Raw genomic sequence first — 26,127 nt, 5'->3', positions numbered from 1 at the left:
ATAGCTACTTCACACACACACACACACACACACACACACACACACACACACACACGTGTGTGTGTGTGTGTGTGTGTGTGTGTGTGTGTGTGTGTGTGTGTGTGTGTGTGTGTGTGTCTGTGTGTAGATCCCCTACATTTTGTCAAACATGCTTTTGACAAAGTCAGGGGTGGTGTTTAGTGTCAAAGGTATGGAGAGTTGAGTGGTCCAAATGTCAGTGGGGTATTTTGAGACAAGTAAGAGGGGTTGAGACAAGTAAGAGGGGTTGGAGGAGGTTAGAGTCTTTGTAGGTGCGTTAGTGACTTAGAGTTAGGGTTGGGAATAGGTGAGGGGTAGGTGTTTTATGTTTGTGTGCAAGAGTGTGCACTTTAAATTTTGGGTAAGTGTTAGGTAAGGGGACAGATGTAGTGTTGTTAATGTGTGTTTGTGTGTCCAAGTGAATCTTTTGTTACAGGAAGTCTTTTATTATGGTAAGGTGCAGAGTTAAGGTTGGGGGAAATGGAAGTGTTACGGTTTGCACCCATTACTAAGGTGTTGCAGGGGAGCTAGTGTACAAATATAGTTCAACATTTAGTTTATTTGAAATTATACACTGGATCATACGTAATAGAACCATATACATTTTATACATACATATATGTGTGCGATATAGATTTTACATATATATGTATGTGTATATATATATATATATATATATATATATATATATATATATATATATATATATAAACAGCAAACCAGGTTTCTCTTCAGTGAAAGAAAGTACCAAGAAAAATGAACCTTTATCAAAGTTTTTTGAATTTTTCCTTAAACCCCTTTTATTTTATGTAAGGGCTAGAATATGTGACACTACTAAATGTTTACATTAATGGGAAAAGTTCAAGTATAAAAATTGTACTCTTATGTACTTTAGACATACGACCAAAACTGTAACAGACTAGTAAAGACAAAGAAACAAACAGCTGTAGATTTTCCCAAAACTTTAATGTTAGCACTTTTATCTAAAATAATGCTTAGACTTCTTCATACATTTACCCAAAATGCTGTACATTTTATATAATCATTAGTCAATTAATTACATAATTAAATAATGAAATATGTAAATATTTAAAGACATATAAGTCCAAGTAAAAGAAAAGGAAAAGCAGCAAAATGCATAATGAACAACGGAAAACCATTTTTAAAAACTTTTCTAAAAACCTTTTTTAAAAACTGGAACACATCCCAATAGAATATACTACTATATTTTGAAAAAAACAATTAAATACAACCAACTTATATTGTACTTTAATAAATTCTAATCTTATAAGCTAAGAAACACCATATGCCTATACATTTCACCTATCTAATGCTTTCAACTTCAAAATGCACTTAATTGAAGCATACTCATTAAGGCCTGGGGGTATGTGGGCATATGTATGAATCTGCCACAATAATTCATTTTCTTCCAGCTTCAGTTCCCAAGGACCCCCTTGGGCATTATGTCTTTTCTGATGAATAATGGTGAACAGAAATTTATGAGTAGGATTTTCTATACAGTGTTTGGTTAGAGCATTTGTAGTTACCCTTTTGCTTATATTATATTGATGCTCATAAATTCTTTGTTTCAATGATCTTTCCACTTTACCTATGTAAAACGATTGGCATTGCTGGCATAATGCAACATACACGACCCCCCTAGAATCACAGCTATATTTCCCTCTCACTATATACTCCTTATATCAACCTTAATGTGTTGGCATTGTTGGCATCTGCCACATTTGCTCATCCCAAAACACCTACTGGATGCCTCATTTTGTCTTTCTAGAATGTTTTTTAAATTCGGACCTCGTCGGTATGTTATGCTCAAGGGGCCTCCCAACTTTCTACACATATGGGTATCCACAGAAATCAGGCACCAGTTTTTAAACAAGATATTAGTGATTGCTTTCGCATTCATAGAAAACAATGTCATAAACATGGGCCCTATATTAGGTGTCGTGTTATGATTGCTTATCGTTATTTTGTTAATTGTGGTGTCCTGGACTACCATGTATCCTTTTTGCAAAATAGGCTTAAAATGCCCACTATCTCTTAGCACACACTTAAAAAGCAAATTTGTTCAAACAAATATCCTGGATACCCTCTCTTTAAAACATACAGTTTAATGAGTCACATTCGGCTAGAAAATCCACCTCAGAAGAGACCATCCTAGCAGCTCTCACTAACTGTCCCTTCATCACTGCTTTTTTCTGATAGAAGGGATGGCTGTTGGAAAAATGCAAAAATGCATTTGAATATGTAGGCTTCCTATACATAATAGTTCTATATCTATTATTAAGCCTATCTTTAGACAACTGCACATCTAGGAAGTTGATGGTCTCTGTCACAAACTGAAAAGTGAACTCTAGAAAATCAGTAAGCTTTGTGATGGCTTCCATAAAGAGTTCTACTGTACTAGCATCACCTTTCCAAACAAAAAACATATCGTCTTGGTATCTCGTACACCAGACTATATACTGTTGGAATAAGTGGTTGTTAAATAACTGCTCCTTCTCCCAATATGCCATGACGCAATTTGAGAAGCTACCCCGCATGGTGAACCCATGGCAACACCTATTTTTTGTTTGTAAAATTCACCATTAAAAAGTATGAAATTGTTGGATAATTAGAGTTTCGATAACATCTACTTCACTACCTTCCATGCCTTTAATGGTTAGCAGAGCTCAAACCCAATCTAATCCTGTGTCTTGTGGTCCCTAATATCCACTGTAAGGACATTATGATTTTCATTATATTCCAGCTTATTACTACCTTCTTAGAAGCCCCATGAATCACGACATACTTGCTCTTCACTCTTAATAATGGGGTTTAAGTTTGCTATCCACAAATTTGGCACATGAATAAGTTATTGATCTTCTCCCATCTACAACTGGTCTAAATGGTGGGTTATTAAAGTTTTTATGTATTTTGGGAGATCCATATACAAGTGGTATAGTTAGTGCTACCATAGTTAAATAATGTAGAATATCAATATCGATGCCTCCCTTCTTGTACTTCAGACATGGGATCTCTCTATATGTATATTCCTCATGGGAAGGGGACAGCAGTTATTAAATATTGCTTAAGGGTTAGTTCCCTTTACCCATCAGATTTTAATAGATTTTTTGTATGACTATTACAAATGGTGACAGACATTAATGTTTTCTCCAACTGTGATGCACAGAAATGGGGGCAACTTTTGCTCCATTTATCCAGACCTTATTTGGAGTACTTTGAAAATATCAAAACCAAGTAAAAAGAAAGGCACACAAGTGGAGAGGCAGCACCATGTATTCAGAAAAGGCTTTATTCCACGTGTTTCTTTTTTAATTCCAACCCCACAGGTTTAAACTTTACAGTAACATTTAATGCATTTACTCTGTTTTTTCTGGATGCAACAGTCATTAAGTTGCTGGATGGTACAATGAAAACTTGTCTATATAAGAAGCAATTCTTTAAAGACTTTATTACATACTCTAGTTGCCACCCTAAACACGATAACACACCTTATTCCCAGTTTCTTAGAAATGGATGTATTCAAAATTATAAAAATGATTTTGCACATCAGACTACAGAGTTACATTAGTGATTTTTAAGTCCAGGGTGTTACCCTAATTATGTGGTTAACAAGGCAACAGATGGGGCAATGGCCAACTCAAGACCTGAGCTATTACATTAATCTTAAAAACATGGTGCAAATGTTGGGGATCCTGTTACTTTTAGATTTGTTACCACTTATGGTATCAATATTCCTAAAAGAAGGCAGGGCTTGGATAAATTATGGCCAGTACTGACAATGGATCAATGGATAAATATTTTAGTACTATAGAGGTTGATAAATGTCTTTTTATCTATTGAAGAGTAAAACAATTGCCAATCTTTCTAAATTTAAGAATCTTCATTAAATTAAGTCAAGTCCTATTTTCTTCAGGTACTAAAGCATGGGGTGTTTTCCATGAGATGTTTTTTTTCTATTTTTTATACGCACGTCTTCAAAATGAAAACTTTTACTTCCATCAATACCCACAACATATCTGAAATCACTAAACTTATTGTGCACAACGCAGAGTGGGTCACTATCTCTGTATTTCCACATGTGGTGCATTTGAAGTTGGTTAAGTATATGATCCTATTCATTTAAGTGATTTGGATGTTCAGCTGAATACACTGCTCTAGTCAGACATGAGTTACATCTAAGAGCTATATTGTTTTATCCTTATCAAGTAAGGTAGTCTCATCACCTAACAGGCATGACAAACACAAACTGTTGGGTATGAAAGGAGATGGAGAATGAAGATTAAATTTGGGGGCCATTAAGTGAATGTTTACTATTTACTATGTTAACATTAGTCATTCATGCTACATATATTTTACTTTTTATTTTTTCTACACTTGCATTTGGTATTAGCATAGTTTTTTTGAAATAAAGTTTTTCTAATGATACTGAATATTTTCCTAGTAATGTGGTTCTACTGTTTTTATCTAATTTACATTTATGATACTTAATTTAATACAGATATGTATTAAATGTTTACGTGAGTGGTATCCTTTTAAATAATTAATTAGCCAAATGATCTTTCCACATTTAACAATTTAAATATGAAACTTTTTGTAAAGTTTCTAAGTTTCTACAAGTACTGAAGAACTGCTGTGTACTGGAAGAAAATAATTGAATGTGTTTTGTACTGGTGGTGGACTTACTGAATAAACTACCTGTTTTAATTCATCGCATTTAATTGTGTGTTTTCTGGTGATATATTGCACACACATGCACAGATACATGTGAACATTAATCTAAACAAAAGGTGCATGAACTCTACAATGGTGCATGGAGTACAAACAATGCAGGCACACCAGAAAGAGAAACTCTAGCAAAATAAATATGCAACTTCCATCTTTATTTAATAAAACAATAGGCAGCAGTTTCATCTTACAGCTTTTTCAATAAAGGTTCATCCAAACATACTGCCAGAAATATAAAACCCTAACAAAAATTACAATTCTAGAATTCAGACAAAATGCTGAGATTTAGCTTTAGGTTGAAGGATTAGATAAATCTGACACTGAATCTTGTCAGAAGAGTTGTTAAAATAAAAAAGTAAGTAAGAGCAGAAATTGATGGGAAGTATGAGCTTTCCAAGACAGAGACAGTTAAAGTGATAAAAGAAGTCAAGACTTGCAGAGAAGAGATCCTAGTTAAGAACGTACCATGAGAGAGGAATAGAAGGGACAGACAGGTCTCATACGGAAGGAAAATAGAGGAACCTGAACAGAGAATTTAACTTCTGCCTGCTATATTAAAGCAAAGAGCCAGAAAGAAAAAGAAACATTCGAAGGGAAAAACACTCCTATGGAAGGGAAAGGGAAATCTGATAACCATGGGAGAAAAACATATTTTTAAGAGGGGATAATGTAGCAGAAGGGGAAAAGCCTTCTAGACATCACAACAGGCCATGCTAACTTCAAACAAAGCCGAGTGGAAAGATACTACTATAAACAGAGAGAACAGAGAGTGCAGATGGGGAACCAAAGGAACAGAACAGGCACACTAGATACCCCAGTATGAGTTTTAATTTTCTATATATCGACAAGAGAGACAAATAAATAATGAGCCAGTTTACTTCAAATCCTTTAAGAGCACTTGAAATGAAATTAGCAGACAGCTACATTTTTGGGTGGTCATTTAGAAGGGAGCAAAGTAAACTACAGAGTTTTAGCTACGTTGTACTAGCTTGGTATTATGAAGAACATACAGAAATTTTATGCAGTCTGCCCAAAGCCCAGAGTGTCAATGGCTAGCACCCAACCAAGTGTTTAAAAATTATATGATACTTTGTCCACTGTAAATGTTCTTTTTAAATTCATAGCAATGGACATTGTATGTTCACTTGTAAAATTAAATAATGCTTACCAGTACACCTGGTAATTACTGATTATTAAAAACATTCCCAAGACAGTATTCCTGCAAAGGTACAATGGAAAGTCCATTGTGAAAAAACTGCAATGCTCTTTTCTAGGATAAAAATTCTCCAAGAAATTCTTACTGACCTAGGTATCCCATTCACATCCAGAGTAATGGTATCCCATTCACATCCAGAGTAATGGTATCCCATTCGCATCCAGAGTAATGGTATCCCATTCACATCCAGAGTAATGCATAATTTCTGTCAGCGATTTAAAGTAAAACAGCCAAGGGCAACTGTAAATCATACTCAAAAGGTTGAGCTATCTGAACACTAAGAAAACTTAAAACCCATGTCATGAAAGGTTGTAGAGTTAGATAAGAAAAACTGGGAGAAAATGCTGATATTTCTTCTCTGTCATATCAGAAGTATCCCAAGCCTCAACTGGAGTGACATCACTTGAACTGTTATACAACCCACATCTCTGAGGCTTGCTGGAGTACATTTGTGTAGGTAAACTTACCGTATTAGTAGATGTTCGAATGATCACTGCTGCAGTAGCCTTAGCTATATGGGGGTTATATCCTGTGCGGTAGCCAACAGCTGGCCAAGCTTCCAAAGTTTCAAAAGCACCTTACACACACCCAAACCAGTATTTGTCTCAGGCTGAAAAGAAGAAAAGAGTGGTTTGGGTGCCAAGCCCTTCAGAGTTATTTATACCAACTGAAAGAGAAGCTAGTGCCCTGAAAATGCTAATGCTAAGAAACTAAAGTTAAACATCATTACCATGGCAACAGAAACTTATAAAAATAAGGGGCATGGAAGGAGGGAGTGGGCATTGCAGCAATGATCGTTCAAACATCTACAGTTATGGCAAGTGTACTTACATAACTGAACTATGTTCATCATATTGATCCCTTCTACAGTTGAGATACCCATCTGGAAATAGTTTTGCAGATTGTCATTTCCTTTTACCTTCAAAGGAAATGATCGACTGATCAGAGTTCCTAAAAGATTTTCTTTGGTCAAGATAGTACCGAAGTTGTGTGTGGACATCCAAGGTATGGAGTAGCTTTTCACCCTTACGCTTTAGGTTCCAGAATGAAGACAAAGAGATGAATGTCATGGCTCAAAATAACTTTGGACTGCACTTTAGGCCTAAGTGAAGGATTCATTCTTAAGGAAACCCTATCTCCTTAGAAAAAGAGAGAAAGCTGACCCACTGTAAGAGCTTGCAGATGTCAAAGCATTTAGCAACACTGTTTTCCATGTAAAGAACCTCAAGTCAGCCTTCCTAATTGGTTCAAATGGAGCAAGTGCTTGTTTTTCCACGATGTATGGAATACCCTTTTCAAAAGGAAAAAGAAGATTATATTGAAAGAGGGCGATCCATGGGCAGACATGCTTAAAAAGTCAACAAATGAACCTTGAGAAAGGAAGAAAACAGGTCAGAGGATAGAAATTCACACAAAGTACAACCCGAGAGACATTAACTCTGAAAGGGTGCTAGTTCTTGCTAATATTAATATAGGACCTTCTAGTGGCAAATTTTCTTGTCTCCTTTAATACGTGCTGAACATCCTCAGAAAATAGGAGCCTAAAAGGTATTAAGATTCTATCATCCAGACAGTTAGTTACATTTGTTTGGGGTTGGGATGTTTCAAACACCCTTCTCTTATGTGAGAAGGTCCAGTCTGTGAGGAAGCTTGGCCATTTCAAAAAGAAAAGGAGAAAGGAGTCATAATAATGCTCTTTGGGGACTCCTCCTGAATGACCATAGATACTAGTGGAAGGGGAGTAAAAGCATACAGGGATGTTCCTGTTCTAGGAAAAGAAAACACATCTGTTTCCAGGCCTTCTTGCATGGATTCCTGGAGCAGAATACTGACAACAGATTCTTGTGAGTGGAGGCAAAAAGACCAATTTGAGGCATTCCCCACAGCTGGATCAATTCCATGAAGACCTCTTGACTCAATTCCCACTTGTGAGACTCTGTCCTGGTCCTGCTCAACTTGTGTGCCTCTTGACATTCCCTGACTGGTGGCATGAATTTGCTTCTCTTCTGCCTAGTGTACAGCGAATAACCATGTTCCACAAACACTCTTCTGTCTTCAAGGTCTTCCATTTTTTAATACTTTGCCCTTCTGCCACACATTTGTCATGATCAAGTCTTTCAGCTGGTATGATTGCATCTTTACTAATGCAGGTCTTGGATCTTTCACACAACCAGGTCTGCACCATACACAAGATGTGCCCTTTTCAGTTAACAAATCCTGCTATGGAATACAAGTCCAATTACTTATTTGTGCTTTCATAAAATGAATACAGTCTATTCTTTCCAGTTTCTCTTGCACAGCCGTAAATTGCAGGTTTTCTCTGCGTGCTCTGTCCTCTAAATCTACTTTTTTTAAACATCTTGTCTTGAGCAGTCTCATACTCTACCAGCATTTTATTCTTCATTTCAACCTCTGATTTTTGCAGTTTTATCAGTTCATCTGAATAGATGTTTACAGCTTTTTCCATTTTTCCAGCCTGCCATCATTTGAGATCATATACTCCTTCAATGTTTCATTTATTTTAATCAGCTATGAGTACATTTGATTTATTTTTTCCTCTACATTACTGGAAGTCATCTCTTGTACCAAAGCTGGAGCTTGAACTGCTTTTTTGCTGAGCAGCTACAGGATTTTTCCCACTCAGTGTTTTCTCTTCATCTTTTTCAAGTTGATTTTCTTTAAGGCTCTCTTTGTTGTTTTTTCTTTGCTGGCATCCAGGCAGTATACTTACTAGCCAGTAACAGAATTTTACTAAAACTGGCAGAATTACTGGCCCTTATCTATCAGTTTCTTTTTTCACACTGGGACAGATGAGGTTAAACAGTTAATCAGTGTGAAGCCATCTAGTAAGCTGAGTGCTTGTCCCTTATAAAAGTTTACAATTAAAATTAAAATACATCTCATCAATAATGTCAGAAAACGTCATCATAGGAAGTTACTAGGCTAATGGCCCTGGGGCCCTTACAAGCCTAGCCAAGAGTTACGCCCAAAAAAGAAACCTCAGTCAGCACCTGTCGCCCCTGTCAATGAGGGACAAAAATGGAACCCTGGGACAAATTTGTGGTTTCCCATCCACTCATCAAGGTTGCTCTTGAAGAGGGTCAGCGAGGTACTCTGTTTGACATGTATGGGAAGTCAATTCCAGAGACAGGGCAGCTTCTGGGAGACAAACCTGTCTCTCCAGCAGGTTTTGTTGATGTCACATATTAGATTTAGGCCTACTGAGTGGGTAATGCGCAAGTAGTTAAGACTTAAGGATATGAAGCATCGCTAGGAGGGCAGGATCTGATACTGCCTTGTAGGCGACACACAGATCACCTCTGAGCAATCTGTATGATGCTGAGTAGAGTGATAGTGATTTGAGCCTGTCAGCACAGGACAGGTGTTGGAGGCCATGGATTCCCTTTGTGAGGTATTCCTGTGGCCTTTCCAGTTGGTGAAGGTGTTTGGAGAGGTACATACCAAACAAGGCATTATACTTAATTATAGGTCTAATGAGGGAGGAGTACAGAGAGGTAATAACCTCCTTTTTTCTTGTTGCAAGCCCTTTACTTACGAGTAATATATGTACATGAGTAATAAACAACCCCCAAAAATTCTGGCAATCCATCAACCATCTCTTCAACACCGGTAATACCCCAACCCCTCCTCCAGCCACCTCAAACAACTCAGACCCTACCTCTACACAATTCACCTCCCACTTCATAAATACCGTCACCTCCTTACTGGACAACCAACCTACTCAATCTCTCACAGTCCAACCCCCACCCTAGAAAACCTTAACTCCCTCACTTTCTCACCCAGACAACTAACTACATAAATAATCTGTTAACTAAACTTAAACCTTGCTGTGTCACTGCAGACAAACTTTCAAATGAATTTCTAAAAATTGCCGCTCCATCAATTGCCTACCCAGTATCAATTTTGATTAACCACTCTATTACAGAAATATATGTTCCACTTCTATGGAAAATATCCCACATCATACCCCTCCACAAAGGCAGATCCTCTACCGAACTAACCAACTATCACCCCATAGCCATCCTCCCCCTCTTGGAAAAAGTCCTAGAAAAATGCATCCACAAGCAACTCATGAACTATTTCCTAAACAATAATCTACTTTGCAGTTCTCAACACGGCTTCAGACCTAAACATAGTACCAGCACTGCTCTACTAACATTCACTAACACTATTCATCAGCACATGAATGAAGGCCAGCTTGTCTCATCCATCTTTCTTGATATGTCCAAAGCCTTTGACACTGTATCCCACCAGCTGCTACTTAATAAACTATCCTCCCATGGCCTCAGCCATTCAGCTTTAACTTGGTTCCACAGCTATCTTTCCAATCATCAACAGGCTACAGAATGAAAAACTTTCCCCTATGCCCCATCTCCATAGGTGTACCCCATGGTTCTATACTTGGTCCACTTCTCTTTATCCATTATTTACTAATGACCTCAGCTCTGCTACTCAACTAACATCCATAGTTCAGTATGCAGATGATGCTACACTTACCTGTTCAGCCACCTCACCTCAAGAACTCAAACTAAAAATGCAATCAGCTTTCCAAGACATTGAAAAATACTTCTCCCAACAACAACTCATTCTGAACCCTCAACAAAACAAAGATTATAGTTTTCAGTAATTAAAAACGCAAACCTTCCCATCCTCCACTCTCAATCATCTCTGCAAATGGCATCAAAATAGTACCCACTAGCCACACTAAACTTTTAGGTATTACCATAGACAATAGTCTAAAATTTGACAAACATATTGCACTTGCAATCAAAAAAGTCCACATCAAACTAAGCACCCTATGCAGAGCTAAATCATTCCTAACTCCAAAAGGCAGACTCTCCTCAGCCCTCTCACACCTGCTATTCTCCCTCCTATACAGCTCCCTCATATTCATAAACGTTCCAAAATCAGACCTTGACAACCTAGAATCATGCTACAATATGATTGCAAAATATGCTACTAACCAACCACACAGTTCTCACCAATGCTCTGCTCTCTCTCTCAGTTAAACTGGCTAGAACTCCCCAACCTTTTTTCACTACTTCACCTAACCTTAGCCCACAAAATAGTCAATCAACCTAGCAACTGCCCTGCTATTTCTAACTTAGTCCAGTGCAATAACACTCTCAAGATCTGTCAAATCTACAAACTTTTGCAAAAGGTTTCTGACTCCCACAACTCTCATGGCTACTCACTCTATTCGCACAAAATTTCCAGACTCTGGAACACTCTTCCCAATACCATAACTAAAATCCCTAACCACCATCAGTTCAAGCTCCTCCTAAAGGAGCACCTTGCTAATCACTGGCTGTGTTTTTGCCACTCTCCAGGCTAATTTCTTTCCCATACCCTTTACTTATACTTTTCAGTGTCCACCTGCTTCATACAACCTATTATTTTCTGCAACCCCTGTACCCTCCCCACCCTACTTGGAATTCTTATTCATCCTCTCTTTTGGACTCTGCCATCTCTGCTCCAAATCTGGGATCATCAGAATGAAAGACATCCTTAGCTACAGATACATGTTTCTAACATACAACACTCATTACTGTTACTTATATATGATATTTGACTACATGATGAATCTTCATTTTCTCTGCTCAATGGCATTCTCTATCATTGTTGTTGAATTGAATTTGATTTTCTTATGTATATAAAACACAAGTTACTTGTTTATAACTCACTTCTGTATGTATTCTGTACTCTGTATTATGTTTGTATTCTACTATGCGGAGCTTTTCTCCCCAGGTCTCCACTGAAAACAGGCCCCTGGCCCAGTCGGACATTACCCGGTAAACAAACAAAAAACAAAATAAATACTTACGGGATGAACCAAGTAAATGGCTTATATATATATATATCTGTACTTTTCATATTTTCCTTGAGAAATTATAATCATATTTGCACAGAGTAACTCATTACAGCCCAAGTCACTCCAGGGTGTATTCAGAAAGCAGTTTTAAGTTTCATCTCATAAAGTAATGTATTTCGAACACTCCACAATTAAATCTTCCAAATTAAAATGAAAAACTTTTCACAGCTCTGGTTTTCTTGTCTGACCAGTTGAGGGAAATATTCACACATTTCAGCACCAAAATATCAGATATGAGCAGTAATTTCTTTCATGGGGCACTTTTCCTTCCATAACCCCTATCTACCACTAAGAACATGGCAACAATCTACAAATACAAAAGTAGAAAGGATGTTCTGTTTTAACAATATAAGAAAAGTATCATCTGCTTCTTCACACAAAACAATCCCTTTCTGATCATCTTGATTGTGTGATTTTTACACATATTCAGGTCATAAAAACTTCATCACTTCTGTTGTATCTTACCTTACTGTATTACCTGAGCAACTTTATGCAAACACAATTCCGCCAGTGTCTGCCCTCTGTACTGACTGTTGAGTGAACCTCTAGGTTTATTACCTCAGCTATTACTTTATTAGCACCACTCCATTCTACTTCTGTTTCCTAGTCACTGGAGAGTGGGGTAGTATGCATTCTTCAGGTGCAACATGAAACCAGAGTAATGTCTGCACTGTGCCTGAAATCATCAGATGCACTGCTTCACAATGTAACTGTTAGAGCTTTGCAATGCACTAATCCACTGGAAAACAGTTCATGGGTAAGTATGAGGCGATCCCTGCATTCCTCTCACGAGTACTTAACTACCTCATTGCAGAGGTGGTCACTTAGCACCGTCCACAACAAGTATCTGAGTGCCTGAATTTGTATTCTTCCTTATATGGACCTTGAACAAACCACGACAAGTATCTGAGTGCCTGAATTTGTATTCTTCCTTATATGGACCTTGAACAAACCACAAGTATCTGAGTGCCTGAATTTGTATTCTTCCTTATATGGACCTTGAACAAACCACAAGTATCTGAGTGCCTGAATTTGTATTCTTCCTTATATGGACCTTGAGCAAACCTTTACATGTTGTATCAAGCTGGCTGTTTGTGTGTGATACAGAATGTGCAGCTCCAGAGTCCCATGTTCTTCAGCCCTGTTTTGTAGATCAGTGTCAATAAAGGGAGACTTTTGATCATTTTTTTAATTTAATTTGATACTCCACACACAAAACACAGTTTTTCAGGTACTGTTCATACTAAAACCTGTTTTCCTTTTTACTGGGTTGTACCATTAGTAATCCAGAAAAAATATTAATCATAATAAAGAACACTTGCAAATTCTCTTCAACAGGCTGTGGACTTATAAGGTTTATCTGCTAAATATGCTCTGGTCTGGACTCAATTTCTACAGGCTTGGGTTGCAATATTCAAGGTCTTACAGCTTGCTAAATTTTATACTGTTGCATTACACTGGATACCTATTCTCCTCATATCACGACATTTTGTTCTCTTGCCCAAACTACTGAAGTATCCCTTCGCACTTTTTCATGTATCCAGATGATAATTAAACTCTCACTCTGTTTGTCACATTTTGTAACAGTTACTGTTCAAATTCAATTGTAGCCTCACAGTAAAATGCTGTCCGGTTCGATTCTCAGCTAGAGCGTCTTCTGCGTGGAGACATGCATGAATGGGTGTACCTTCGTTGAAGGTTGTGCGTCAGGGCTGGTAACTCGGCACGTAAAAATCAACTACCAATCATTAGCGGACTGGAGTTCCGCTGTGGCGACCCCTAACCGGGAAAAGCCGAAAGACACAACAACTGTTCAAATTCAATCAACATGTTGACTGTACCTTCACTTTTCATAAAATGGCCGAACACACCATCTGTGTTGAGCCTGCTTTCAAGATTTTTCCATTCTTCTGCTCCTGCTCTCTAATGCAGTCAGGCAAAGTACTAAGACCAGCCTCCATTTTCTCAGTATGTCCAGTCTTATTTGCTTGACTAGGTGAAAAGAAACAGTTTTTCAGGAAAAAAAACAGCTGATTATCACACTCTATCTGTGGCAAATCCATGAGTTAAATGTTATGGTCCTCAGTATTTGTGTATTTCAATAATATCGTCTCAGGATTATGAGTTTGAAGACTGTGATAGTAAACCTCTACTTGACTATATCAAAAATGAAACAGAAACCTGACTGACCTTGTTAAGGTGAACAGTCTGTTAAACCACTCCCACTAACACTTCCATGAGTCCTGATGGGACATTGCTTCTATGGTGTAACCTAATGACAGAGATACTAGAAAGATCACACAAAGCTTCTGATAAATAAACAGAATTACTATGAAGGTAACATAAGTCTTGGAACAAACACAACATTTATGAGTAAATGTGATGCAACTGTTTTCATTCATATAGGAAAAAAAAACAGAGAAATACCACATACAGTAAAACTGACATACATATAGTTCTACAGATACATGGTGAAAAAGCACTGAATTAACCAAATATGATGCTCATGCTGACTAAAATGTCAAACACAGCTTGAAACAGTAAGCAGAAACTAAACATGCAGAAGTGTCTTCTGAAAGTTGAAGAAAGGAAGACACAAAATAAAACCAATATCAATGAGTCTACTAACTACACTAAAAAACCTTAGAAAACAAAAAATAAAAATGTAATGACCAAACCATGCAAGCTCAGACATGTGTTTTGAAGTCCGCGTTAATTTTTTAATTTTAACAGATGCTTGGAAACTCAAGAGAAAGTTTTTTTCATAAAAAAGCTTACAAAATCATATAAATTAAACAGTACAGTTTCATTATAATAATACAATAACCTCTACTCAGAGTAATTTACACTTACCTTTGGTGGAATTCAGAAATGCAACCATGGAGACACTTCGGATGACAAAGTTTGAAATCAGGAAGTATATTTACTTAAAAAAAATACATTAGACACTAGTTACAAATATAAACATGGTCTAAATTTTACAAAAGCTGAAGACAGTATCATACCAGCTGCTCTCCTGAAAGAACTTCCAGCAGTTTGATCAACATGCGTCCATCTCTCAGGTCCATATACAGATCAGAAATGCGACAGGTGACACGGGCCAGATGAGAGTTCACCCATTTTGTAAAAGTTTTCTTTTGCACCACTTCACGTTCATCTGGAAGTATTAGTGAAACATACTTAGAAAAAAGCCAGTTTGTACCACAGTTAAATACTGTCTAATACAGAGAAGTGTAACAGCATTCCATACATGAAAAATGTAACACCTTTAACAAATGGTAGACCATAATCATACTTTCTTCCTAATAATTGTTTTCAGCAATTTCTTCTATTGCCATCAAAAAGACTCTTAACAGATGTATTAATTACACTAGATAATTTATTTATTGACATTTGATTGCAAGGAAAGTCTGACTTGTAGGAGCCCGTTTTTCAGTGGAAGTCCAGGGAGAAAAGCTCCAATTACAAAACATTTTAAAAACAATAATTTTACAGTTTAAACAATTATACCTAATTCGACATAATATGAAAACATTGGATAAGAATATAGATTACAAGTTATATGATGATGACTTAAAAAAATAAAAATCATCCATCCACTGGTAGGCAAATGAAGGAGAACAGATGATTAAAAACACACCTTGTTTTATTTTATCACTTTCATCAAAAAGGACTTCTTCAGAATAAAACCATGCTTAAAAATGTCAGTTAATATACAAAGCTCAAACAGTAGCAGTCTCATTAACCAATTAATTCACATTAGAAAGCCAACATTTCTTTAAAGAAACAGTCACATGTACAAAAAACATGCAATACACATAGTATATTTATCAGATTGCATTCTTAGTTGCCATAAAGTTTCTTTCCCTACCAACTGTTTTTTTTAATCACCCCTCTACAGTCCTCAGTAATGTGTTTTAACACAGAAAAATACAATCATAGTAAGAATTAATTCTAATATTACTTTTCATATGTGAAAGGCTTACTGATGGACCCAAATAAAATTGCACACACTGCAAATTCCACATCATTTTTCACACTGTAAGGTAAAACTTTTTTTTTTGTATCATAATTTATTTCTAGGTACTGCTTAATAGATGTGACTCTCTTACACATAAAACTAGGAGATGCTCCAACAGCCCTGTATATATTAGGATTACCATAAAATAAATTATTGGACAGAATTGGAGAAGTGTTAATGTCCTTGTCATCAACAGTCATGCGTAAAATAAAGTTGTTGGTAAATTACTTACTCGTGTCACTAGCTCTTTTTACTGGCATGCCCTACTATCAAAATGGGGGGGAGACTCGTGTCTTTTCTGTTTAATTTCCTGAGCACTATGGAAAAGAAGGTGGGAATGTGTATGGCCTGGTTAAGGGTCACATCAGATACCACCTTGGGCATAAAGGAGGGATTAGTCCTCAGGGAGACTCTGTCTGCATGGAAAATTATGAAGGGCATGACAGCCATGAGAGCTTGAAGTTCTGAGACCCTACTGGCTGAGGTGATAGCTAGTAGTGATAGCTAGTAGGAAGGCAGTCTTCCAGGAGTGGTATTTCAATTCTGTTGAAGCAGCAGGTTCGAAAGGAGGTAAGGTTAGTTTCCCTAACACATAATTAAGGTCCCAGGGTAGAGTAGGAGGTCTTCTGAGAGGCCTGATATTAGAACCACCTCTGAGGAATTGATTAATCAAAGGGTGAGAGAAGAGGGGTGGGCCTGAATCATAACAGGCATAATGGGCAGAGATGACTGACGTATGGATTTTAGAGGAGAAGGAGAGGCCACCATTGAGCAACTCTGCTAAGTAATCCAGGATGAGAGGGATGGAAGGTTGGGAGGTACTGCCCCCTTTTGATTGTTTCCAGGAGCAGAATCTTTTACATTTTCCTAAATAAGATGTTCTTGTGGTGGGCCTTCTGGCCTCTGTGATGATGTCCAGGATCCATTTGCTTAACAGTGACTTCATGTTAGTTGTTAGTGTTTGAGCCATGCTGAAAGTTTGAGAGTCTGTAGGTCTGGGTGCAGTACCTTCCTCCTCTCCTTGGTCAAGAGGTCTGACCTTAGAGGAAGCAGCTTTGGGGGCTGTAAGGTTGGACTGTGTAGTAAGGGGTACCAATGCTGTCTGGGCCAATTTGGAGCAATGAGGATGGCCTTTGATCTCTCTCTCTTATTTTGATTAAAATCTTGGGGAATAAGGGGCAGAGGAGGGTATGCGTACACAAAGACGGAGCTCCAGGGGAAGGTCAAGGCATCCACCTTCCAAGCTAGGAGATGATACTCCCTGGTACAAAGTTTGTGCAGCTGGTGGTTGAGGTGCGAGGCAAAGAGGTCCACCTTTGGGGTCCCCCACTCCTGGGTGATTTGCAGAAAGATTTCTCTGTGGAGCTGCCATTCATGGGGGTCCAGTAAGTTTCTGTCTAGGTGGTCTGCCAATGTGTTGTTGATCCCTGGTAAGTATTGGGCAATTAGGTGCAGCCCCATGGAGGTGGCTGTATGCCACAGACTCATGGCTAACCTGCACAGGGGGTAAGATTGGATGCCCCCCTGCTTGTTGATGTACAACATTACTGTGGTGCTGTCTGTTTTTATAAGGAGGACCCCTGGCCTGAGATGAGGTTGGAAGGAAGTCAGAGAGTTTTGCATTGCCATCATTTCTTTCTGGTTGATGTGGAAGTGAAGTTGCTGGGCATTCCAAAGGCCTTGGGTACACCTGCCTGTTAGGTGAGCATCACAAGCTATGTCTGAGGCATCGGTGGTGATGGTCTGGCCGGAAGTGCGGAGGATGAAGGGAAGATGCTTGTTCATGGCACAGGCATCTGCTCACCAGAGAAATTCATCCCTTATGCAAGGGATCAGTGGGAGAGTGGTCTCTAGGGACTGAGAGTGCTGACACCAAAGTTTATTTAAAGTACCACTGAAGCCTTCTCATGTGAAGCCTGATGAGAAGGATGCAAGATGCCATGTATCCCAGGGCTTGCAGGAACATCTTCGCAGTGAGGTGACTTCTGGAAGCCAGCTGGGTGAAGTAGAGAGGAAGGAAGCTCTGCTTTTCTGGGGATAGGAAAGCCATTAGGGTTGCTGTGTCTAGCGCAGCTCCCAGGAAAACAGTTTTCCTGGTAGGGTTTTACTTTGATTTTTTCTCGTTGATGGTGAACCCTAGGGCAGTAAGGAGTTTTTTGACAAAGAGAAGATCCTGGAGCAACTTTTCTTTGCTGTTCGCCTGAATGAGGCAGTTGTCCAGGTAAGGGTAAATCTGTATATTTCTCTGTCTGCAGAATGCTACAGCCAGGGCCAAGCATTTGGTGAATTCTTTGGGAGCAGTACATAAGCCAAAGGGCACTGCAGAGAACTGAAAGTGCTGATTGCTTGCTCTGAAGTGCAGGAATTTTCTGCACGATTCCCCGATGGGGATGTGGAGGTAGGCATCTTTTAGGTCTAGTGTCACCAGCCAGGCATTTTGTGTGAGCATAGGCAGGAGCTGCTGCAAAGTCAGCATTTTCAATCTGGGGACCACCAAGGAGGTGTTCAGTCTGGATAGATCCAGGATGGGGTGCCAAGTGCCCTCTTTTCTGGGAACAAGGAATAGTCTGGAGTAAAAACCTTTTCCTGTTTGTTCCAGAGGGACAGGTTCTACTGCCCCCTGGGATATTAGTGTTTTTACCTGTTTTAATGCATCTGCCTACTGGTTTGGGGGAGGGCTGGGTACTCTCTTGGAATTGGGAGTTCGCTGAAGGAGAATCTGTATCCCTGAGAAATGATTTTTAATACCTATTGGTCCTTGGTTATAGAGACCCAACTGCCCTTGAAAAGGGTGAGCCTTCCTCCTAGTTTTAAATGAGTGAAAGGAGGGCAGAGGGAGGAGGGGGGAGTCATTGTGAGTGCTTACCATAAAAGCTTGGCTTAGCACTCCTTGCCTTAGAGCTGTAAGTGGTCCATTGTTTGCTTATTTGCTTGGCCCTGGGATAGGGGCCTTGATGTCCTGTCCCTGCGAGGCTTACTTTGGCCCTGTCTGCTGGGTGCAGGGAAGACGCAGTGTGTTTAGAGGGGAAGTTCCTGCTGAATCTGGGAAGTTGAACTTGAAAGAAATCTTTTACTGTTTGCATACATTTTGCTTTGTCTTCAATCTTTTTAAGCACCTCTTCTGCTTTTTCCCCAACTTATCTAGGGGTGCATCAATACACTTAGAATTGACATGATTAGGGAGAGGTTGTTCCTTCAGCCATGCATGTCTTCTAATAACAGATCCTCTCACTGCTGCCCTGCTAGAGGCTTCTAGGGCATCATATCCACATTGTAATGAGTGATTGACCACTTGACAAGCAAAGTGTAGTAATTATGCCAGATTGTTTGAGATGGCACTGTCAAGAGAGGTAGCCATCTTCTGTTTTAATTGTTCCAAAGTGTGTTGTTGACATTTTAACATATGGAACTGAAACTGAGTGCTCTGATAGCTACGGGTGCAGAGGTGTATAGTTTCTTACTCCATCTGTCCTGAGCTCTGGAGTCTTTGTCAGAAGGAAGAGAATTATTAGCAGAACTAGTCTTAGCTCCTTTGAGTCCCTGTGTAAAGACCTCAGGGTCTGCAGCAGGGTTCCTGTACACGTATTTATGAGAATCTGGTACTCGGTAGTACCTGTCAGGTTTAGCTGGAGCAGGAGGCAGGGCATCAGGAGCTAAACTGGATTCAAGGAAAACATCATCCACCACTTCTAGAATAGGTGGGATGGCCAGGGGTCTGTGCTGGGGCGGGTCCAGAAAAGTACAGTTGTGTACACTTACCATAAATCTAGATGTTCAAGTGTATTCACTGCCACAGTCATCACACTTGGGTTATCTGCCTGCAGGTAGCCCTCAGTCACCCCGAATACCAGAGACTTAGTATTTCTGTGTTGGATGCTGCCGCTCCAGGAATGACGTCAGGTTGTCAAGGGTATAAAAACAGGAAGCCGATGCCATTACATCAGTTTTTTTTGCCCCAAATGTCATGAGCCCCCCAAATAGGGATCTAAGTCATGGTGGGAAAAACACCACCAGTAAAAAGTAAATACCAAGTCCCCTGAAAGGGGTGAGTAATAGCCATAGAGAGGAGAGAGAGAGAGAGAAAAAAAACAGGGGGCTGGAGGGAGGGAAACCAGAACTGCAACAGTGAATACACTCAAACATCTACATTTATGGTAAGTGTACACAACTGTACTATGTTCTTTGTGTTTCACTGTTGCAGTCATCACACTTGGGTGGATTTCCAAAGCTGAAGAAGGGTGGAGGCAGTCAAGAAGAGTTATGGCTGGCTAGTATGCCTTGCAGGACTGCTGCTGCAAAACCTGCCCTGGATTTGGAAAAGATAGGCAAGTGTTAATGTTTGGTGAAGGTGTGTACAGAACTTCAGGTAGCAGCTTCCAGGATGTCCCTGGTAGGGGCTTCCCTGAGAAATGCTGTAGAGGTAGATGTTGCCCTAGTGGAATGTGTTCTGACCCCCTGAGGGGTTGGTTTCCCATGGTGCTTGTAGCAGAAATGGATGCAGTGTGCTATCCATTTGGAAATTGTTTGTTTTGAAATGGCCTTGCCCTCTGCCCCTGCTGCAAAGCTGACTAGTAACTGGTCAGATTTTCTGAAGGGAGTCCTATCAAGGTAGAATCTGAGCTGTCTGTGCAAGTCCAAGGAGTGCAGGATCCTTTCTCTTTTATTCTGAGGATTAGGGAAGAAAGTTGGCAAATGGATGGATTGGTTGAGTGCCACAATGGACACCACTTTAGGCATAAAGGAAGGGTTAGTCCTGAGGGAAACCCTGTAAGCATGGAAAATAATGAAGGGTAGTCTGTGCATGTCTAGTGAGTGTATAATTCTTTCCCCCTTTTTTAGGGTTGGGAAATAAGGTGGGAATGTGTATGGCCTGGTTAAGGGTCACATCAGATACCACCTTGGGCATAAAGGAGGGGATTAGTCCTTGAGAGACTCTGTCTGCATGGAAAATGATGAAGGGCTCGACAGCCACAAGTGCTTGTAGCTCAGACACTCTTCTAGCTGAAGTGATGGCCAGAAGCAAGGCTTTTTTCCAAGAGAAGACTTTTAACTCAGCTGATTCAGTAGGCTCAAAGGGGGGAAGTGTAAGCTTTTCCAGTACACAGTTAAGGTCCCAAGCAGTGGTGGGTGCTCTCCTTGGTGGCCTTAAGTTGTTTGCCCCTCTCAGGAACTGTTTGATAAAAGGGTGCCAGAAGAAAGGTGGCTCAGTGTTGTAAACAGCCAAAATGGCAGAGGCATGTATCTTAATGGAGGAGAAGGACAGGCCTTTGTGGAGTAGATCTGCTAAGTAATCCAGGATTAGGGGCAGGGAGGGCAGAGTTGTCTTCTCCTTTGGACTGAATCCAGGAGCAGAACCTTTTCCACTTTTTGGCATAGAATTTTCTTGTACTGGGTCTTCTGGCTTCAAGAACGACGTCCAGCACCTGCTTGCTTAGGGTTGCTGGGGAAGAAATTAAGGAATAAGCCATGCTACAAAATTTAGGGTTTGCAGTTGTGGATACATAATCTGTCCCTCCTGCTGAGAGAGCAGGGTTGGGTTCTGGTGTAGGTGCCAGGGTGGCACCGGTGACAGGCTGTGCAGGAGTGGGTACCAGTGCTGGCATGGCCAGTCCGGGGCAATCAGAATTGTCCTTGGTCTGTCCTGTCTTATCTTGAGTAATACTCTTGGTAGAAGGGGCAGAGGGGGAAAGACACAGATTGAAAGATTTACCCACTGAAAAGATAGGGCATCCACTTTCCAGGCCCTGTTGTGAGGATTCCTGGTGCAGTATTTGCTGAGTTGGTGGTTGTAGGGGGAGGCAAAGATATCCACCTCTGGGGTCCCCCATTTCTGAATCAGAAGGTTGGAGGTGCTGGGCTCCAATTGCCACTCATGTGGGTCTAGGAGATTTCTGCTTAAGTCATCTGCCAGTGAGTTTTGTTTGCCTGGCAGGAATTGAGCTTGCAGATGGACTTGCATGCCCAAGGCCATGTGCCACAGGGCCATGGCTAACCTGCAGAGTGGGTAGGAGTGGGTTCCCCCCCTGCTTGTTGATGTACCACATGACTGTGGTGTTGTCTGTTTTTATTAGCAGTTGTCCTGGAAAGAGAAGGGGTCTGAAAGCTGTCAGGGTATTCTGCAAAGCTAGCATCTCTTTTTGGTTGATGTGCAGATGAATTTGACTTGGGCTCCAGTGGTCCTGAATGCATTTGCCATCCATGTGTGCTCCCCAGGCATAGTCTGATGCATCTGTGGTTAGGGTCTGGGCGGCGTGCGGTTGAGAAAAGGGCAGTCCCTTGTTGTGGTTGCATGCTTCTGCCCACCAAAGGAACTCTGTCCTTAGACAGGTTATGATAAGGTCCTGAGAATGTTAGCACCAGAGACTTTTTAAGTACCATTGAAGTTTCCTCATATGTAGTCTTGCATATGGAATTAGCAGTATACATGAGGCCATGAACCCTTGGGCCTGCAGTATTTTTTCTGCTGATAGCTGGGTTCTAGTGGTCATTTGTTTAGAGTAGGCCGTCAGATAGACTTGTTTTTCTGAAGTCAGGAATCCCATCTGGGATGTTGTGTCCAAGCTTGCTCCCAGGAATACAACTTTTGACTGGGTACCAGTTTTGATTTCTTTTCATTGATGGTGTACCCCAAGGAAGTGAGAAGGTGTTTTACAAATGTCAGGTGCTGCAACAGCAATTCCTGACTGTCCACCTGAATCAGGCAGTCGTCCAAGTTCGGGTAAATTTGAATATTTCTCTGCCCACAATATGCAATGGCTGGAGCCAGGCATTTTGTGAAAACTCTGGGCACAGTAGATAAGCCAAAGGGAAGTGCAGAGAACTGAAAATGCATAGATCTTGCCCTGAAACGTAGAAACTTCCTGCATGACTCCCTTGTGGGGATGTGCAGATAGGCTTCTTTTAAGTCTAGCGTGACTAACCAGGCATCCTTGGCTAGCATGGGAAGGAGCTGTTTCAGGGTAAGCATTCTGAATTTTGGTACCACCAGGAAGGTGTTGAGAACTGAAAGATCCAGGACAGGTCACCAACAGCCCTCTTTTCTGGGTACCAGGAAGAGTCTGGAGTAGAATCCTTGACCCCTCTGTTCTACTGGAACCGGCTGAATAGCTCTGATATTGAGCGGGGAAGCTACTTGGTTTTGAGCCTCTGCCCACTGGTTTGGAGGAAGGTCTGTTAACCTGCTTGGGGTTGGCAGTGAATGGAAATAAAATTTGTATCTCTGGGCCGCAATGTTGAGGACCCACTGGTCCTGTGTGATGGACATCCAGTTTTTTGCATGAAGGGCAAGTTTTCCTCCTAGGGGCACAAACAGTTGGGCAGGGTTGGGGAGTGGAGTAAGGAAGTCATTGTGAGTTTTTTCCGTAGGGAGGTGGCTTACCACTCCCTGTTTTAGGGGTGGGGCACTCCATTGCTTAGATCTCTGCATATTCTGAGACGGTAGTCTGGGTGGTCTGTTTCCCCTGGGTCTGGTTTGAGAAGGCCTGGAGGGTGCTGTAAAGGACAAGTGTTTGGAAGGGCAATACCTACTGAATCTACGGGATTGCACTTGTAAGAATTATTTAACAGTCTGCATAGACTTAGCTTTTTCCCATCTTTTTAAGAACCTCTTCTGCTTTGGTGCCAAACTGTCCTTGTTCAAAGGAACGTCTAGTAACTTTGACTTGACATGGCCTGGCAAGGTCTGCTCCTTGAGCCAAGCATGTCTTCTCAGTACAGAGCCAGTGACTGCTGCCCTGAAAGATGCTTCTAGGGCATCAAAGCCACAGTGCAAAGTATGCTTGTTGATTTGGCTTGCAGAGCGCATAAGCTCCTGCAATTCTTTATTTTCTGCACAGTCTGTAAAGGTTGCCACTTTTTGTTTAGTAAGTTCATAATATGTTGCTGGTACTTCAGCATGTGAAACTGACAATTCAATGCCCTAATAGCAAGAGTAGCAGAGGTATAAACCATCTTACCCCTTCTTACCCCATCTATCCAAAGCTCTGGAATCCCTGTCTGAAGGGTGGGATTCTTGGCTGTAGTTGCCTTGATACCTTTAGGCCCCTGGGAAATTATCTCTGGGTCAGCAGTAGGATTCTTGAAAAGAAATTTGTGAGTATCAGGTACTCTGTAGTACCCGTCTGGTTTCCTAGGGGCAGGAGTTAAAGTGTCAGGAGTAAGACTGGATTCCATAAAAACATCAGCAGCAATATCCAAGACAGGCGAATTGCTAAAGGCCTGTGCTGGGGCAACTCTAGAAATTCTCTGAGACTCTTTTTGGCTGAGGATAGTCTTGGCACTCCCAGGGGAAATGCTCTCTTAAGGTATGCAAGGTTTCACCAAAAGAAAAATCTTCTGGAGGGGAGGCAGAGGGAATGCATTCCTCTGCATCTGAATCCTGATAAGCAAACAAGGGCATGTCTTCATAATCAGAAATCTCAGAGTCATCGGACTCCTGGTCTGTAGAAGCTGTAGGGGACTGATCTCTTTTTCTCTTAGCAGGGGAAGGCTGACTTCCCCTAATCAGCGTAATAAGGTCTTCGGCCATTCTAAACATTTGTTTTTGTGGCATGGGAGCAGGTGCATGCACTTTGGTCGTCAGTTTTCTAGGCATAGTGCATACTCTGGGCCTAAGAAACTCAGTAGTTTTAGTTAAAAATGAAGTTGTCAGTTTGAGTCAAACATCGGTTGAGCAAAGAACTGCCTCAAAAGCTGGTGCCTGCACAGTGGCTCCGGACCCATCCAAGGTAGACACATCCGCAGTTTCCATAGTCGAAGTCGAATGGGTCTTGTTAGAGGGCTGCGAATCCACTGAAGTGGGCATCAGGGGCTGCTAAAGTGCCTCACTGAGTACAGACGGACTGGCGACTAGCTTAACGGAAGCATCGTCGGCAGCTTTGGACCTATGTGGTCTATCTTTGTCTTTATCCTTATGTTTTTTCAGAATATCCGTAGTCAGATGGCTTACCGAAGCCATTTCAGAATACAGAGACAGAGAGCGAACGAATTTAGCGACAAAGAGAGCCCAATGATGAAAGGTCCGGGAGTTAAACAAAGCACAAATCCGACAGCGAGGTACATCGTGGTCTGCGCCTAACAGGTGATGCAGTAAGAATAAAAATCCCTGTGAGGTATTTGCTTTCCACAGGCAAGACAATTGTTAACTTTTTCTGACATCGGTTAGAGCAAGAAAAAAGGATCCTCAATGGGGTACTTAGCTTTAGAAGACTCCAAGATTATTAAATTCGTAAACGAAAATTCAGGTAGCGGCCAACTGGCACTTGCGAACTGGTTCTGCTTTGGGCTCCTCAGCAAGAAAGACTGATGTAATGGCGTTGGCTGCCTATTTTTATACCCCTGATGACCTGATGTCAGTCCTGTAGTGACAGCATCTAACGTATAAATACTAAGTCTCTGGAATTCGTGCCAACTGAGGGCTACCTGCAGGCAAATAACCCAAGTGTGATGGCTGCAGCAGTGAAACATGAACAACATCTCTCTAAGTCCTTTTTTTGATTGTGGGTAGTCCTGAGATTCCCATTGGAAATGTTCCCTGAAGGAGTGGAGGGTTTGCCTGAAGGAGAGGTCCTTTGGAGGGGAGGCAGAGGGGATGGATTCCTCTGCATCTAAATCCTCATAAACAGTTAAGGGCTGTTGTTCCTCTTCAAAGGCAGAATAATCAGATTACTCAGACTCTTAGTCTGTCATAAGTTTTGGAGAAGGAAGCTTTTTCCTTTTTGGACTGGGGGCTTGAGTACCTCGGATAAGGGAGATGAGATCCTCTATCATTTTAAGCATTTGAGCTTGGGGTGGGGGAGCAGTAGCAAGATGGTGGCTAGAAGCAGATTTCTTAGGAGTGGCCTGGCTTTGAGGCCTGAGAGAATCTGTCAGTCTCTGAGAAATGGTAGTCGGAAGAGAAGACATTGTTTTTTGTCTAGTATCGGTAGTGTGAATGGCCTGCTTGGAACCCGGTACCTGCGTCGCAGCTCCAGCCCCAACCAAGGCAGACAGCCAAAGGCTCTGAAGACGAAGTGGATTTCGGCACATACCAGACTCCGAAAGGGTCTTGGCAGAGGCCTGAGTGGAAAGCGAACTGGGCATCAGGGGCTGCAAAAGGGCCTCACTGAATTCTGGAGAACTGACGACTTGCTTAGTGGTAGCATTATCGGTAGGCTTAGCCTCGTGTGGCCTGTCTCTATCTTTACGTTCTTTCAGAATGTCAGCGGATTGTTGGCTGACAGATGCCATATTGGA

The 26,127-nt window shown here is 40.8% G+C and overlaps 1 protein-coding gene across 2 annotated transcripts in view; it reads right to left on the bottom strand.

Annotated features, from left to right (window-relative positions):
- LOC122804338 (spectrin beta chain, erythrocytic-like) overlaps positions 1-26,127 on the bottom strand; it is a 2,132,081-nt gene that overhangs the window by 1,317,642 nt on the left and 788,312 nt on the right. For both annotated transcript variants that reach the window (XM_044074141.1, XM_044074142.1), the window contains one exon: positions 14,879-15,030. In XM_044074141.1, coding sequence (XP_043930076.1) covers positions 14,879-15,030 — 152 coding nt within the window. The remainder of the gene's footprint in view (positions 1-14,878; positions 15,031-26,127) is intronic.

The sequence above is a fragment of the Protopterus annectens genome, chromosome 6.part0, assembly GCF_019279795.1.
Source record: "Protopterus annectens isolate FY-2018-M chromosome 6.part0, PAN1.0, whole genome shotgun sequence".
Lineage (NCBI taxonomy): Eukaryota > Metazoa > Chordata > Ceratodontiformes > Protopteridae > Protopterus > Protopterus annectens.
Note: the sequence above shows the minus strand (reverse complement) of the source record. Positions and strands in the feature narration are given on the sequence as shown.